We start from the raw sequence: 15,407 nt of genomic DNA, 5'->3' as shown, positions 1-15,407 counted from the left end.
GGGGTGCTGCCCTCCAGCGGCTCCGGCGGCGGCGGCGGCGGCGGCGGCGGCACATCCTCACCTGGGCGCCGGCGCGCAGCACACGGCAGCATGCTTGCAAGCGGGCAGCGTGAAGCATCCTGATTAAAACTCTTGTAAATGGTAAGCGCTACCTTGTGCTGCTGGCACCGCGGTGCGGGGAGGAGAGGAACGTAGCTTTTCGCCCGCTTAATTTCCCCCTTGCATGCTTGCTTTCTGCCGTCCCCTGCTAGTTGGAAATAACTTAAAGAGGGGTCTTACTTGTAGCTGCTTAGGCGGTGTTTGGAGTTTTATGAGATAATGTGTCTCTTGTCTTTTCCTGACGTGCTTCTGCGTTGGTAGGAACTTGCCGTGCTATTTTAATTTGGAAAGGCGTGAAATTTGTGGGGGGTTTGTTTTGTTCTTTTTCCCCCCCCTCGAGGTTAAACTAGCAGAGCAGTTTTCCCCATCAAAAAAAATTTTTTTTGAGTGAGCAGAGAGGATACATATATATTTTTAAACTTTTTAGAAAATGCCAAGACATACGTTTTCCCTCTCTTCCCATAAATATCAAACTTCATTTTAGCATCTGTGGTCCTGGATCTAGGAATGTGTGATGTGAACTGCAGCTCTGTTTGGTCTCTCCTTCCCCTGTGTGATTGCAATTTCATGGTAAGGAGCGAGTTTCATACTTTGCGAGAGGGGCTGCTCCGCGCTTCGTGCGCTCGCCGCTAGCGCTGCGCCGCGCCGGGCGCCGCCGTGCCGCCCCTGCCGCCGGCTCGCCGCTCCCTGCCCCTCCGCGTAGGGCTGCTCTGCCCCTAACGGTTTGGGAAAAGCCGGAGGGGCAGCGCAGCCCCAAGTGAGCCCAAACTGGCCGCAAGTGCGGGCAGGAGCGAGCCGGAGGAAAGTTGGCGGGTTCAGAAGCTGTTGCAGGGGGTGGGGGAATAGGAGGTCCTGGGATGCGCTGCCTCGTCGGGTTGTTTCCATTTTCCTCGTATCTTTCGGGAGCGCCGGCAAACGGATTCCTAATTTAAAGTTGCCCATCCCATTTGCTGCACTTTATAAGTTATTGTTGCTAAATGATTGGGAACTGTCCATCAGCAGCCAAAGAAGTCGCAGTTTACTTAGGAAATTGCACGTGTGACAAAGGCGGCCGCTGGAGTGTGGTGGCTGCTGTGAATAGAGGGAGGGAAGGCAATTAGTTGCCGTGTTGTTGGGGCTTTTTACTTGTCAAACTGGAGGCTCGTTGCTTTTGTTATTGCCATGTAAAGGGAAATCGCAGGGTTTTGTTTTGGTATTAAGGGCCTTAAAGATTGCTGGCTGACACTTTGCACGCGAAGGCCAGATAAGTACGGAAAGAGGGGGAAACGGCGCGGGGTGAGCACAGAAAATGCTTCGAGGTTTCTCCTGCTTGCTTTATCTTCCCCTAAAAGTTTTTCCCAGATCCGGGGTGCCAGCCCCGCGTTTTGTTTTGGTTCGGGGTTTTGTTTAGCCCGCAGCCTTTGCAGATTAAACTACCGCTTAAAAACACGCCTCACAAAAGCGAACCTGGAACTATTCAAGGTCTCACTGCGTGAAACGGAGTTTTAGGTTTTTTTCTTATATTAATTCCGTGCTGTTGGCTCGTTCTTCAGGGGAGGGGGGCGGGGGGGGGTGAACTTGCCCGCGCGAGTCACCCAGATGCGGATGGGGAAAAGAAGCGTTGGCAGCTGCCCCGCGGGGCCGCCCCGCCGCCGCCACCGCAGCGCGCACGTCCCGCCCGGGGGTCGCTTGGCGGGCGCGGGACCGCCGCTGCGAGCAGCCTCGTCTGGAAAGCGAGGGGGGGACGGGGCCGTGGTCCTCTCGTTATCCCCCCTTAGACTGGCTTCTGTGGCTTTTGCCCGTGTTGCTGCTTTGCAACTTTAGGGAAACGGATAAATAAAAGATGAGTCACTAACAGTTGGCGAGCGCCAGTTCCGGGGTCGCCCCTGGCACCGGCTGGGTTTGGGCACGGGGCGTCTCGCGCTCCGTGGCCCCCAAGCGGGGCGCAGGGGGACAGACCCCCTCCCCCCCCCGTGGCCGGGGTGTCCCTGCCCCCCCCTCGCTCGGAGGGGTTTGCGAAAATGCGATAGCCGGGGCACTGCGACGTGAGCCCTCTCCCCGCTCCGCTCGCGTTGCCTTGTACCCGGGGCTCGGTGCTTTGCAGAAATGTTAAATACCACTAAGGGAAAACGGGGGCGGGGGGGGGGACCAGAGCTAACGGTAAAGGTCTGCCAAAAGTCGCCTCTGTGTCACAGTGACAAGAAAATACACTTTTCTTACAGCTCTCCCCCTAAGAAATTTGTTTTGAGGGATTTGACAATCTCGCAGATAAAGTGACTGCTTGCCACACTGAGCCGCTCCCGCTCCCTCACGGCCGGCCGCCGTTTCCTTTCCTCGCCGCGCTCACTCATACCTGTGCAACCTGCCTGCTAGTAGCACTGTCACTGATTTCCAAGGTAACTGCTTTTAGCCGTTCTCAGCAGACATACCTGCGCGGGGGGAAAAGTCCTCTCCCCGCTCGCTGAAAGGATGGTAAAGTGATATACTAGAAAAGAGAGCAGGCTTCTCTAAATTTTGATAACTGCAGCAGACAATTTAGAAATAAGGCACTTCTCACAGCCAACATGACAGTGGATTTTGAGCATTCAGAAAGCACCAGGCCAAAAAACTGGAGACATCTTGATCTTTTAAGACAGCTTTTCCAGTACTTTAAGTGAAGGGGGGGGGAGTGGGGAAAGAAAAAGAGAGAGAGAAAAGCTGCAAGGAAAATAATACAAAGCCAGCTCAATTGGCATCTAGACAGTAAAGAAAAAAGTTTTTGAGGTTAAGAGAAGGAAAGACAAAGCTGTTATGTACCCGAGGGATGCAATTTTAGTGGGAATGGAAGATTTGAGTGGTAAAGGAGGAGCGCTTGCCTCTGGGTTCTCTCTCTTCCAGCAGTTCGGCTGCTGGCATCTCAATTTGAATTGCTGGGTGAGTAGCACTTTCTGTGTGCGCGCTTTCCGTCTTGACCATTGAACTTCTTCTGTGACTTCTCCCTCTCCCTCTCTCCCTCTCTCCCTCCTCACTCTCCTTCTTTCCTAGTGTGTGGAATCAAAAAAAAAAAAAATCAAGCTGGCATCTCTCATCTCTAGCTGTGACCTTTGTTAGCGACGCTACTTTTATTTATTTATTTTACGGTTATTGTCTTTTTTATTAGGGCGAAGTGTGACTTTTCGATGACGCTTTAAATTTATAATAGTTGCGAGAAGCTGCGAAGCAAGGTTTTGTCTACACTGAACAGTGCAATACAGCAGAGTTGTCGCACTCCTCCTCTTTTTCCTTCCTCTGCCTGATCTGTGGTTTTGGTTTTTGGGAAGGGGGGGGAAGAAATTCGCTGGCCCTTCCAGGGCGGGATGAGGGAGTGCTCAGGCTGGGGGCAGAATTYGCAGCCTCCTGCAGCAGGTTTCAGGTTCTGATTTACAGATGCTGAACAATGGTTAACAGCAAGGGAGAAGCGTGCGCGCGTGCATTAGCCGTATGTTATATACGCAGCACTGCCTTCGCACAGTGAACGTGACATCACTCTGTCTTTCTTTCTCTCCTTTGGGGGCGGAGGGGGCCACTTCAAAGCTTTCCTCACTTCAGTGCGTTATTTCCTTAACTCTGTAGCCATGAAGGTGAAAATGGTTTTTTTAGGAGAAAAAGTTGGTTTGTAGCAGGGCGCAATAGGTTGCAATTAAGGGTTTTTGGAAATGATGTGGTTCAATTCTTGTCATAAACAATGAGGGTTTTTTTACTTTTGGGGGGAAATTAGTGAAAACAGTGGGTACTAATCTGTAATTGGGTGCTTTTGGTCCTGTGTTTGGTTGATTCTCAGTTAAATTTCCTGAATTCTTCAAGAAAGCTCAGTCCTAATGTGAAAGATTAAAATTTTAGGGACACCACATAAAAATGCTTTCATCCAGTGCTAAAGGAATATGAAAAATAATACTGAATTATGATAAATATGAGATAGTGTGTGTCTTGGTACAGTGTTTCTGTACTCATAATCAGAAGTCCAGGAGACTTTTTCTCTCCTGTCCTTATGAGAGAAATATACATATTACTGAAWGTAAAGCGACCAGACAACCAATTCTGTACGTTCCCTGTCATTATACACACAAACGGAAATGTATTTGAGAATTRCAGACTGTATCTCATTTTAACAGGAGGTTTGGGGGGGGGTGGCCTTTTTCTGCTTTCCTTTTTTTTTTTAACCTCTGCCTATGCTTATGTGGTCACCAGATCGAGAAGGAGGAATTGTGTGACTTCAGCATCGGTGAAACCTTTGCCTGTCTGAATAGCTTAGTTGATTTATATGTCTTTTCTTGTATAAAACGTGAAGGTGATAAATTTCTGTAGAGATTTATAATAATATTAGTCAATATCTAAAATGACAGTTATTTAGATCTTTCTTCCTTCACTGCACATTGTTGCATACGCAGGTTTTACATGACTGAAATGTCATGTAATGATGAAAATTTGAAATCATGAGTGATTGAAATCTTTTAAGCGTTTTGCCTTTAGAGGAGTTCTTTTTGTGGAGGTTTAGGACGAGAGGCCTGATAGCTCTGTATAAATTTGTGTGTGTTCTTTTTCTTCTAAAATATTTGCAGGGCATTTAAATTTCGATGTGCATTCAGTGTTACATTTTGGGCGAGACTTCATATTGAATTAATTTTAAAAATGATTGATTTGGACTTATTTAATTGTATCACTCAATTGTTTTGTGGCGATGCATAACATTTGAGCACACAAATTGATCGAAAGTGAAAACATTTTTTAAAAAGCCTTGTTATTTGTTAAGCTATTTAATATACATTTGATACATATATTGTATATTGGTATTGAGCACAATCTGCTATAATCCATGAATACTGCATTTTTAAAAGCTGTACTGAAAACTTGGCATCCTATTTTAAAGTATGATATGCATATTCATTTTTTAATAGTGCTGATATTACTGAAATAGCCAAATACAGGTGGATTTAGTCATACGTGATATTTTTTGTTAATTTTTTATGGTTTTTAGAAGCCTTACATTCAAGTTCTTACTGAAAACAAAAGTCAACAGATAGCTTAACAAAATCAGTGCGGCCATTTCTCCTACAGTGTCTGCCTGTCTAGTGCTGAAATATATGATTCATATGCAAGAAATAAAGCTCTTTATAATGTGACATTTTACAGAATGCTAGACAGTAGGTAAAATTGAGGTAACAGATACTCATACAAAGCACATTAAAATAAGGACTATCAGGGCAATCATACAATCTCTTTTTTTGCTTATATTCACTTCTACCTTCTTCCCACCTTTTCTAAATTTTAGCACATGCATTATTTTTCTGTATCTCTTCCCTCTCCACCCCCTTTGTGATAAGGATCATTTCCTGAAGACCTGTTTTGGTTTCATCAGTCTCTCTACTTAGTATTTTTATATACAAGATACATTTTATGGCTACTATTTTGGAGCGTAGTATTTTTTTGTTATAGTCCAATGTATGCTCTCTTTCTGCTTTTAACCGTGTTTTACACAAATGAAGGCTTGCCTGCTATAAAGGAGTTAATATCTATATAGTAATTACCTTAAGTATGGGAAGAAGGCATAAAATACTTGTCAGGTTGGGGAAAAACCACTACCTCTCCTTTTTGTAATAGAATAAATAGCTCTGTGCACCTCAGTGCCTGAAACTTAAGGAGCCTGAGCACCTTCCTTGCCTTTCCTTCTCTCACGGGCAAGTTCACCTGTTGATCAAATGAGTTATAACCCAGAGACACGGCGTAAGGCGTAGCTGGATGCGCTCAGGCCCCAGCTTGCGGGCGCATYGGCCGGGGTAGCTCCTGCGTCCGAACGTTGCACGGATCAGGCAGAAGAGACGCGCCCGAGCGCTTCCTCTTCGTCAGCAAAGCATCAAGAAAATGAGCGAGGCAAAGCCTAACTGGCATGAACATGATTAAAAGCAGTTTTGGAGGATCTCAAAACGTACAGCTGTGGCCGAACAGGTGCTTGTTGGGCTCTGACCTGACGTTACAGTAACACCACGCAGCCCAAGAACGTAGCACTTAGCGTGTAGTTAAAAACTATTTTTACACTTCTCAAAAGCAAGCAAAAAGTCAAAATACTGTAATAGTAAGATTACCGTCCACAACAGCTTTGAAAGCGAAGCGTGAGCACACTTAACCATAATGTCTCGCTGCTAACATTTTTAATTCTCCTGCATAAGAACGAACAGGCAGTAATTAGATAGCTAAACCCCAGTTCCCTTCCTTTTGCGCCAGAGGATTTGGCATACGCTAATTGTCACCGGATCATTTCACGTAATTGCCTTTTGGCAAAATTAAGTGGAAATTTCCTGAACGTCTTCAACACCCTCTTCCCCACCCCCTTCCCTCAGTGGAGCCTCTCACCCGAAGGATGCGGAAAAAGGCAAACACGGTGGCATAAGGCTCCAGCGTTCAGAGGGCACCGAAAAATAACAGTGCGAAAGCAAACGGTTGTTCTCTGGGATGAGTTGCTGGGCGCTGCAAGCCAGGCGGCTGGTTTGTTGTCTGTCTGAGCGACTGCCGTGGAGCCGGCTTTCGGGAAGCGGGCGCTCGTGGCCGGAGCAGGTGTGCTCTCGCCCGCGGGAACGGCTCCCCGCGCCTGGGCAGCGGCCGCTGCAGGGGCGGGAGGGGGACGAAGCGGTTAGGAGTAGGCAGAAGTGCTGCTTTTATTTTATTTTACTTTATTTTTGAAGGGAAGGGCTGTGGGGGGCTGGTTTTTTTGTCAAGGCCCGGCTAGGGGGGTATTGTGCCAGCACATGGTTGTCAGTGCTCCTGTCATCATTGGTGTGAAAGAAGAAAACGAGCCTTTTTTAGCAGGGAGAGCTGTGATTATCAATGGAGGCCTTGTCTCCTGGTACAATAGGCAGTTAGCTGAGGGCAGGACCTTAGGCAGAAATCAGCTACATTAAACTGTGAAAGGGCTCAGGCCACTGTATCAGCCATAATGGAGCAAGGGGAAGTAGATTTCGGGTGAAAAATGCTTAGTCAGGTGTGAAAACATCCTTTAAAAAAGATAAACTGCAAGTCTACTAGCTAAATGGAGCAGGGTAAAATTAAATCTCTATTCTTTCAGGAAACGCTTCGTCACTGGCATTGAATTTTTGTGCTGGGGAAGGGGATGAGGGCTGAGTTACAGACAGCTGCTGGGTTTGGTGGGTTTTAGCTTTTCAGTTAATCTGAGTGTTTGAAGCTAAGCTTGTTGGTTTGCTATGTTCTTGCTCAAGTTTGGTGGTAAAGCCAGAGGTGTTGCTGATGCGTGCGACCCCGCAGCGGCGCTTCGTGACAGGTGCTCTGCTTTGTGGTGGCCGTGACCCTGGCTGGACCCGGGAGGATAAAGTATGGCAATATTTCGGGATTCGCCTGTGCTTGCAGCTTAGTTTTCTGGATTTTTGCGGGAGAAGGGGGAGAGCGCATTGCTAGGTAGCACCGAGAAGAGATCAACCTTTCGGGGGGGAAAAGAAATCCCCTCTTCCTAGCATCTTTGGTGCTGCAGARCGGCTCGGGAACATCTGTTAACATTTCACTGGCCACAGTCAGCATGGCTGTAATAGCACCATCTGGAAAATGCGTGGAGGCAAGTTATACACCTATTTTTAATGTAAACTGGTACTGAATGGTACCCTTTGCTTAGCCCGGGGAGCAACTCCAGGAGGGCCTACTAATTCAAGACCACTGTGGACCTTCTGCACCCACCCTGGAGGAGGGGAAAGGCTGACAAACCCTCCTCTGTGCTGCTTTTGTTTTATTGTATTAGGCTCATAAAGGCACTTTCAGGCCCCATCTTTCTTCTGCAGAAAGGGAAAGCAATAGGGGAACAGCGAAGAGGAGGACGTGGCAAAAAAGACAGGCGGAGCTCTAGCCCCATTTGTTTCCGCTGTGCCCTGGTTAATAGGTTTGAAGGGGAATGGCGAGCTTTCCCTGTGCCCAGGTTGCCCGCAGCGGAGGCCGGGCGGGAGGCTCGGGGCTCTGGGACGCAAGTGCCTGATCAGTCTTCCCCTCGCCGCGTCGCGCCCCGCGCGGCTCGGGGCTGGCGGTCCGCGGTGGCCACCGGCCRTCCCCGGCCGGCGAGCAGACCTCGCCGCTCTGAGCGCGCTCGCGAGGTCGCCCGGGCCAGCGCCGGGGTCTCTCCCCGGGCCGCAGCGGCGGGAGCTCTGCTCACGGGCGTGCGGCGTTTAGGGTTGCTCCTGGGAGCAGCCTCCCTTGTCCCTGCCCCGTCGCTAGCGGCTGAGCCGGGCCGAGCCGGGCCTGCGGAGCGCCGTGCCGCGCGCCGGGGGATTTGGCCGCTTAGGACCTGCAAGGGCAGGACGGTTTTGTCTCCTCCTTAGCTTCGCTGTTTTTTGCATGCCTGCTTTTACTAATGCTACATTAACCCGGCAAGGACAGGTCCACTGGTTTCTGTATTTTTCTCTGACTTCGAGTTACTATCATGTTTGTATTACCAAAGCCCAAACTCTGAATTTGCAAACAGAAATGGCAGTAGCAAACTCTTCCTGTGGCTGGTTTCTCTTTGTGTATTCTACAATATGCCGTTTCATTTTATGCAAGTCTTAGGTTGCTTTCAGAGACTTAGGAACGATTGATTTATACAGCATGTATTAACTTCTTCAATAAATGGGGAGTATTCATCAGTGGGGTGTATTAAATTGGGCTGTAAATGCATAGAAGCATCTTTCATCCTGTTAATGAAATGTCCTTACCATACAACAAAGACTAATACACAGTGATTTATACACACAGTCCCCTGCAGTTTTAATCCAAAGTTCAGATATTTTTCTTGTTTTTGTTTTTTCCTAAAGGCACCTACCAGAACATAAGCTATATGCATCTCAGTATCCCTCTCAAATGTCTCGTCGGCCCAAAATTTGGGGGAGGGTTCATTCCAAAGTTCCATTATTTAAAATCATCTGTGTTTTAAGCACTCCCAGAACCATTTCAAATTCATATATAGAGATTTAGTAGTTGAGTCCCTATGGGGACAATTTCCTCTGGTTTGCTTCAGGCAGGGGTTATCAAGAAAAGCAAACTTCTGTTGTTTTTTCTGCAGTTCTTTGCGGTGCCCTCTAACCTAGCATGTGAGACCCTAGCTTTCAGCAGAGAGGGGTGATTTATCGGCAGATGACTTGGTACTTTGTAGATACTGTGATTCTCTACAGAAATCTCTGCTTGTTCTCTTCCTATTACCACATGCACTGATGCTAATCTGCGTATACCAGTACAGCTCCACTTTCCGTGTATGACATAGCCATAAATGGAATTCTTAAAAGTTGCCAGAGAAATTCCTGCATCTCGGAATGGCTTCTAGCTTAAAACTGCCCTCGATAAAGTACTAGCAAGTGTATGTTGGAAAAGGGCCTTTTGCAGGGGGAAGGCTAAGGTCATCTACGAGGTGTCTCCTCCTATTGATGGCTTCTGCAGTTTACCTTTCGCTGCCAGTGGATGGGGTTAGGACCACACTCGTTACTCAGGCAGAACTCCCATTGACTTCAAAGGTAGATGCATATGCAGGATTAATCCTGCTCTTTTCCAGCTAGCCCTTTCTGTTTCTCTTTCCCAAGGAAGCTGTTAACTTCAGGAATGCTGCTTTTAAAGACCAGCTTATTTAGCATATTATGCATAATTATCTCGACTTCCAAATTGCGTGTGCTATTCCGAACTAGGTCCCCTTTTCTCGGTGTGTAGTAAAGAATATGACATAGAATACAAACCTAGCCAGAGGACAGTCATACAGGTGCAGATGGATTTGCAGAGGCGCTGGTCTGGTTTGGACAGAGTATTCTTAAGTGTGTAGATGGTAGTTTCCCCTTTTCCCTCAATACATTTCCCTCCTCCCCCACCCCTCCCCCAGTATGATCAGAGCAGGAAAAAAAAATCATACCTGTATATGAATTGTCTGTTTGACTTAAGGGTGGTCACTCAAATAAAAATGACTTACCTGGGGAAAAGTTTGCAGACTAAGGTTCAAACTCTTGGTTGTTGATTTCTGTTTGTCTTTTTCTTTCTTCTTTTCCCTGAAAGCTGTTAAGTAAAATACCTAATAATCTAGCACTCGTGCCATTTTACCAAGGTTTTGCGGGGGGTCTTGGTATATCAAAGCAGTGGGAGGTGGTTTCCCACAGCTTACATGTGACTCCCTATGGTATATCTGTCTTTGGCGATACAGACACCGAAGTCCAGCTTTCCCCTCAAGTGTTGTTTCTTGTTTGTTGGCTTAAGTCTGCCCCTCTGATGTTATTCTGTCACTTTTTTTTTTTTTTTTTAACTAACCAGTTCTGATTTCTACGAAAATAAGCTCTCCATGGAAGACAGACATTAATGCTGTTAGCCTGTCAGGATCGGGATGAGAGTTTCTGGCAATAATGTGAAAACAACTGTGAGAGCAGAGAGCTCTAGCAGCCACCAGCCACACTCCATGTCGCTCAATAGCAGGAGTTCACAGGATTCTTAGCCAGCAAAAATCTCCCCCACTGGGAACTATCTTTTGGGGGGAACCAGAGTTTCAACCAGTCATTTGGCATACAACGTTGGGTGGTGCTGAACAGCAGCCTAGTGGTTTGGATGGTGTGTGATATGATTTGTTATGTGATACCCTTGCCAAACCTTTCCGTACTTTTGGACTGCTCAGGTGGTTGACGTGGAAGAAAATAGATTTTTGGTCTGAGCATTTCTGTTGGCTTTTTGGATTAAGGGGCTAAATCCCCGTAGCTGCTCTGATGTAAAACCACGATGGTTCTTTGTGGCCAAGGCTTGTCCTTGGTTGTATAACTGACAGAAGTTATGACCTACAGCCCAGCCAGCACAACGTGCTGCTGTGATTCATAGTCTTGGCTGTCTCAACCATGCTCTGTTCATGGCTGTTTGACGTGGGACTCTGCTGCGCCCAGTGCTTGTTATTAGGGATGGGTCCTTCTGTATAAGGGTTAAAAAGAAAAGAAAAGAAAAGAAAAAAGAAACAAGGTAAAAGTTGTGGGAAGAATAAGCACTGGCATTTCTCTTTCTTCTTTGATGCGTYGTTTTTTTGCAAATTGTCGAATGGGTAAGGCAAATAGACACCTGCACGCCAGCAAATGGATCATACCGCAGATAGTGAGTGGCAGGGGCTGGCCTCAGGGAATCTCCCGCCGTGGGGAGAGGACTGTAAGAACCGAAGCTATGTTATGCCTCCACCAAAGAACGGCGAAGGGACGTTTTTTGTTTGTTTGAGGGAAGGCTGACGTTTCTCTTCTTTCTCTTGGTCTGTTCTCCCTCTTCCTCCCCCCAGTATAGAAACTCATTCTCAAAGACTAACTGAAGTATTTTTGAAATGCTTTTAAGAGAAGCTCAGAGCGTTCAAACCCAGATCAGATAAGAGCGTGCTGAAGTCCGCACCGGGAAGGTGTGTGTGTTTGGGGGCGCGGGTGGGAGCGAGCTGTGGCGTGACAGCTTGCAGCTGTAGCCGTCTCCAGGCACGGGGGCTGCCCGGAAAGCACTGACGGACCCTGAGCTGCAGTGGCGCTCTCGGGTGCCGCTGTGGCATCACTACTTTATTTTAATGTGATTCCTTTTACTTGATGTTAATGCAAGTTGTTCCTTACTTAAAGTAATAAAAGGAAATGAAGACACATTCTAAAATGAAACCTGACTCTAATCCATTCATCATCTAATACCAGCCTCTTTATCTTTGCTGGTACCTAATCTGGTTAAATGTCCCTGTTGTAGGATTTTAGTGAAAATCCTCTATGGGGAATAGAGTTTTTTGCAATTGGATTACTCGCAGTAAATGGTCCAGCAGTTCGCTTGTTTCAGCTTAATTTTTTCTTTGTGATCTTGTAAGGGTAAGTTACAGTTCAGCCTGCCTTCTCCTTTCATTCATTCATTCATTTGTTCTTTTCTTGTGCTGTTAAGAAAAAGATTTTTTTCCCCCAGAGCTAGGAATGTGACAAGTAAAATCTCGTGATATCTGCGTGATTATTCTCCCCACAAGAGTTTTAATTTCAATGAGCTTTATGTGTGTTTTTGACATTATATTTACAGCTGAATATTTTAGTAGCCTAATTCACCAGTACCCAGTTTCCATTTATTAGTGCTCTCTGATGAATTGATAATTAATCAGCTCTCCTAAGATATATATATATATATATAAAACATGCAGGTGATCTCTTGTCAGCTTAATGCTTGCTGATGAAGGGAATACTCTAGCACTACAAAGGCTTTTTATCTGGAGTATTCGCAATGAACAGTAAAATGCAGAACTGAAAGTGGGGACAGGAAGGGGAAAGGAAAAGACCTTCAGGTCAGTGAGCGTTTGGGTCTCTGGCTAATTAAATGGGGGACTGTCGGCCTCTCCCGAAGGAGTTCGCCTGCATCTGAGGGCCAAGGACGAGATTCTAAAATAAGAAGAAAATTTTAAAATTGCTGCTGCTCCATACAGGAGCACAAGAGGTCAAAAAGATTAAAGAAACTCGTGTGCAGGGAAAGTGTGTGAATAGGTTTCAAGCGGGATGGAGGGGGAACGCCAAGGAGGGATCTGGAAATGTATGAGGATCATGTCGAAATCCGGATACGCTGTTTTCTGTTTGTTGTACCTCGTGCTACAAGGGGGAGTCTGCAGCTCTCCTAACCCCATCAACCTTTTTTCTCTTGACAGTCTAACAAAGTGCCAGTTGTGCAGCACCCACACCATGTACACCCTCTTACGCCGCTTATCACGTACAGCAATGAGCACTTCACACCAGGAAACCCTCCTCCACACTTACCAGCCGACGTAGATCCAAAAACAGGTAGGTGGGAACTCGTGTTGTGTTTTGAGGGTGGGTGGGTGGATCTTCCCATTTTGCATATTACGGGGAAGGGGTGTGGTGGGGAAGGGTTTCCCATGGCAGAGCACCAAAGGGGGCATGTAAAATGTAAAGCACATGCAAGAATCTGGACAAAATAGTTTCTCTTCAAGCCAATTAGGCTTCAGAAGGAAACCTACTGGGTGGATTTTCATAAAGCTTCTATGTAGTGACACCAGAATTGCATGCGTGGGGTCGTTTGCAGGTGTGTTTCTTTGCAAGCGTGATACTCCATCTAGTAGCTGGATCTGTTAACGACTTGGTTTGCATGCACGACCCAGAGAGTTAAACATGTACGTTCTGTGATCTGCACTTAAAAAATTGCAGCTGGAATTTTAAAGGTGGTGGGTCATGACCGGTTTCAAAATGAAGCTCTTTTAATTCCCCAAATCCCATTGTTTCTGTGTCAGGAGTTCAGCCATTTTTCTCCTATAATGTTGAATTTTCATCTGCCCTAACTACTTAACTCCAGCTATATACTTGCAACTCTTTTCCCCAATGTAAGTCTACCCAACTCTCCGTTCAGCCTGAAGGGCAGCCTTGAATGTAGAGCAATGTATAAAACCCTGACTAGATTTATTGGTGTTACAGAATAGAATTTACATGTTATTCTAACTTTTTAAGAGTGCCTGTTTAACCTGAGGGCCCAGAGAAGTCAAACAGTGTCAATCTTCCTTCTTCAGGCTGCATTGAGTTCTTAGTGACAGTGTTTTTGTTTTTGTTAATCCAAATCCCAGCTAGTTAATTAGAAAGTACATCTGAAACTGAATTCATGTCAAGAGTTTGTCAAAAGAATAGCTTTGTGTTGTCCCTAACGCATGCAGATAATTTATCTAAGCTCCAGCCCTTGAATGAGGCAGTACATTAGCTGTTTTTCACTGCATACGCTTCAGTTGGGGCCCCTTTTAATTGTACTTAATGCTAACTTCACATGGCTTAAAAGGAATCCATCTAGCCATCCCTGGGTATTGCGAGTGAATGGCATAGTCAACCCCTCATTTAAATAATGGTAGTACAGGGAATAGCTTTTAAATGGTTATCGTAAAACATATGATTAACGTCTGTAGACTGTTTACTTTTCTTCTGTGAACATTCTTTCAAGTGTGCAAATAGCTCACTGTATGGTTAAAGCCCAGTTAATCTGTTTGGTTTTTGTAATGGAGAAAAAGCAATGTCTGCATGAAAATGTCACACAAGGAGATTTAATTTAGAGATTAAAAGCTTCCTGAGTGACTTTAAGAAAATAGTTTTTGGCCATGAATACAGTGCCCCTTCCTTTTAATGCTCTCTGTTTTAATTTTGCTTTTATTATGTTATTGTGCTCTGGCTTGTTACTTGAAAGACCCAGTCCTGTAACCCTTACTCAACTGAGTAATTCCTACTTGCTCTAAAGGTAAGGAATGTAAGATTCGGGCCTGATACCTGGAGTTGAATTCTGCTCTCTGAATAGGAGCTACGCCATTTCAGCGAAGGCAGATGGGCTCGCTTTCCTCTCCCCACGCACCCTCTGCCTCAGCCCCCCAGTTTCACCCACCATTTCCAGCACTCTCTCCCCTCTGCTCCTTGGTTTCGGGAAAGGGTACGGATGCAAAACCAAACATCTTTTATGCACCTCAAAAGTGGAAATCATTTGCAGTTATACTGACTGGGTAGCTCATTTTGGAGGTTCCTTTGGAATAATGCCGTGCTATTGAGCACACAGTCAAAGTATAGTTAGGACCTGTGTTCCTGGTGACTCTGAGAACAAAATAACCATGGACTCGATACAGAGGCCGTCTTTCCGTTGAGCATTTAAGCACACTGTCACACCCAACCTCTAGCTGAGACTACTAAATTCTTAACCTAAATAATAAAATAATAATTTCTGGTTGAAGAGATGACCAAGGAGAGAATCGCATCAGTTTTTCTGGTTGAATCTCATTTAACAAGATACCAACAGGCTCCCTTTATAAACTAAGACTGAGAAACATCCTTTGGAAACTCAAAGCAAAGTCATGAGCATTGTAATAAAAAAGAATAGTTAGCAATAGAGAAACATATATGATTTCTACTTACATTTCTGTATTTTCATGACTCAATACTAAAACCTCTTTATTTTCCTCTTCCTTAGGAATTCCAAGGCCTCCACATCCTCCAGATATATCTCCTTATTATCCGTTATCACCGGGCACTGTAGGACAAATCCCCCATCCGCTAGGATGGTTAGTACCACAGTAAGGAGTTCCATTTTTTTAAATTCCATTTTGTTTTTGGTGTGTAAAATTTATGTTAAAAGCTTGTGTGTACGTGTGCGCATGCGTGTGTGTATTGAGATAAGTCTGTTTGCCAGCTGCCACTTTATTGAGTGGTTATCAATTTACCCACCTCATAAAGATTAATTAAAACTTATACCAGGTCATGTGGTCTTAAACAAACATGGGCAGTTGGGCACAGCTTTGCATGTTGTCTCAACTAGCTGATGGCTTGTGAAGCATGAATTTTTAAACTCTTCTGCAGAAATGTCTTTTTCTTATG

The 15,407-nt window shown here is 45.7% G+C and overlaps 1 protein-coding gene across 10 annotated transcripts in view; it reads left to right on the top strand.

Moving 5' to 3' along the window:
* The window catches only part of TCF7L2 (transcription factor 7 like 2), a 173,110-nt gene that overhangs the window by 131,910 nt on the left and 25,793 nt on the right, over positions 1-15,407 (top strand). For 7 of the 10 annotated variants that reach the window (XM_026069605.1, XM_026069601.1, XM_026069609.1 and 4 more), the window contains 2 exons: positions 12,704-12,836; positions 15,004-15,106. In XM_026069605.1, coding sequence (XP_025925390.1) covers positions 12,704-12,836; positions 15,004-15,106 — 236 coding nt within the window. The remainder of the gene's footprint in view (positions 1-12,703; positions 12,837-15,003; positions 15,107-15,407) is intronic. The other 3 variants (XM_026069607.1, XM_026069602.1, XM_026069606.1) reach the window with 1 other exon arrangement.

This window comes from Apteryx rowi, unplaced genomic scaffold, assembly GCF_003343035.1.
Source record: "Apteryx rowi isolate R43461 unplaced genomic scaffold, aptRow1 scaffold_3, whole genome shotgun sequence".
Taxonomy (NCBI): Eukaryota; Metazoa; Chordata; class Aves; order Apterygiformes; family Apterygidae; genus Apteryx; species Apteryx rowi.
The sequence above is the reverse complement of the archived record's forward strand: the minus strand, read 5'-3'. Positions and strand labels throughout refer to the sequence as shown.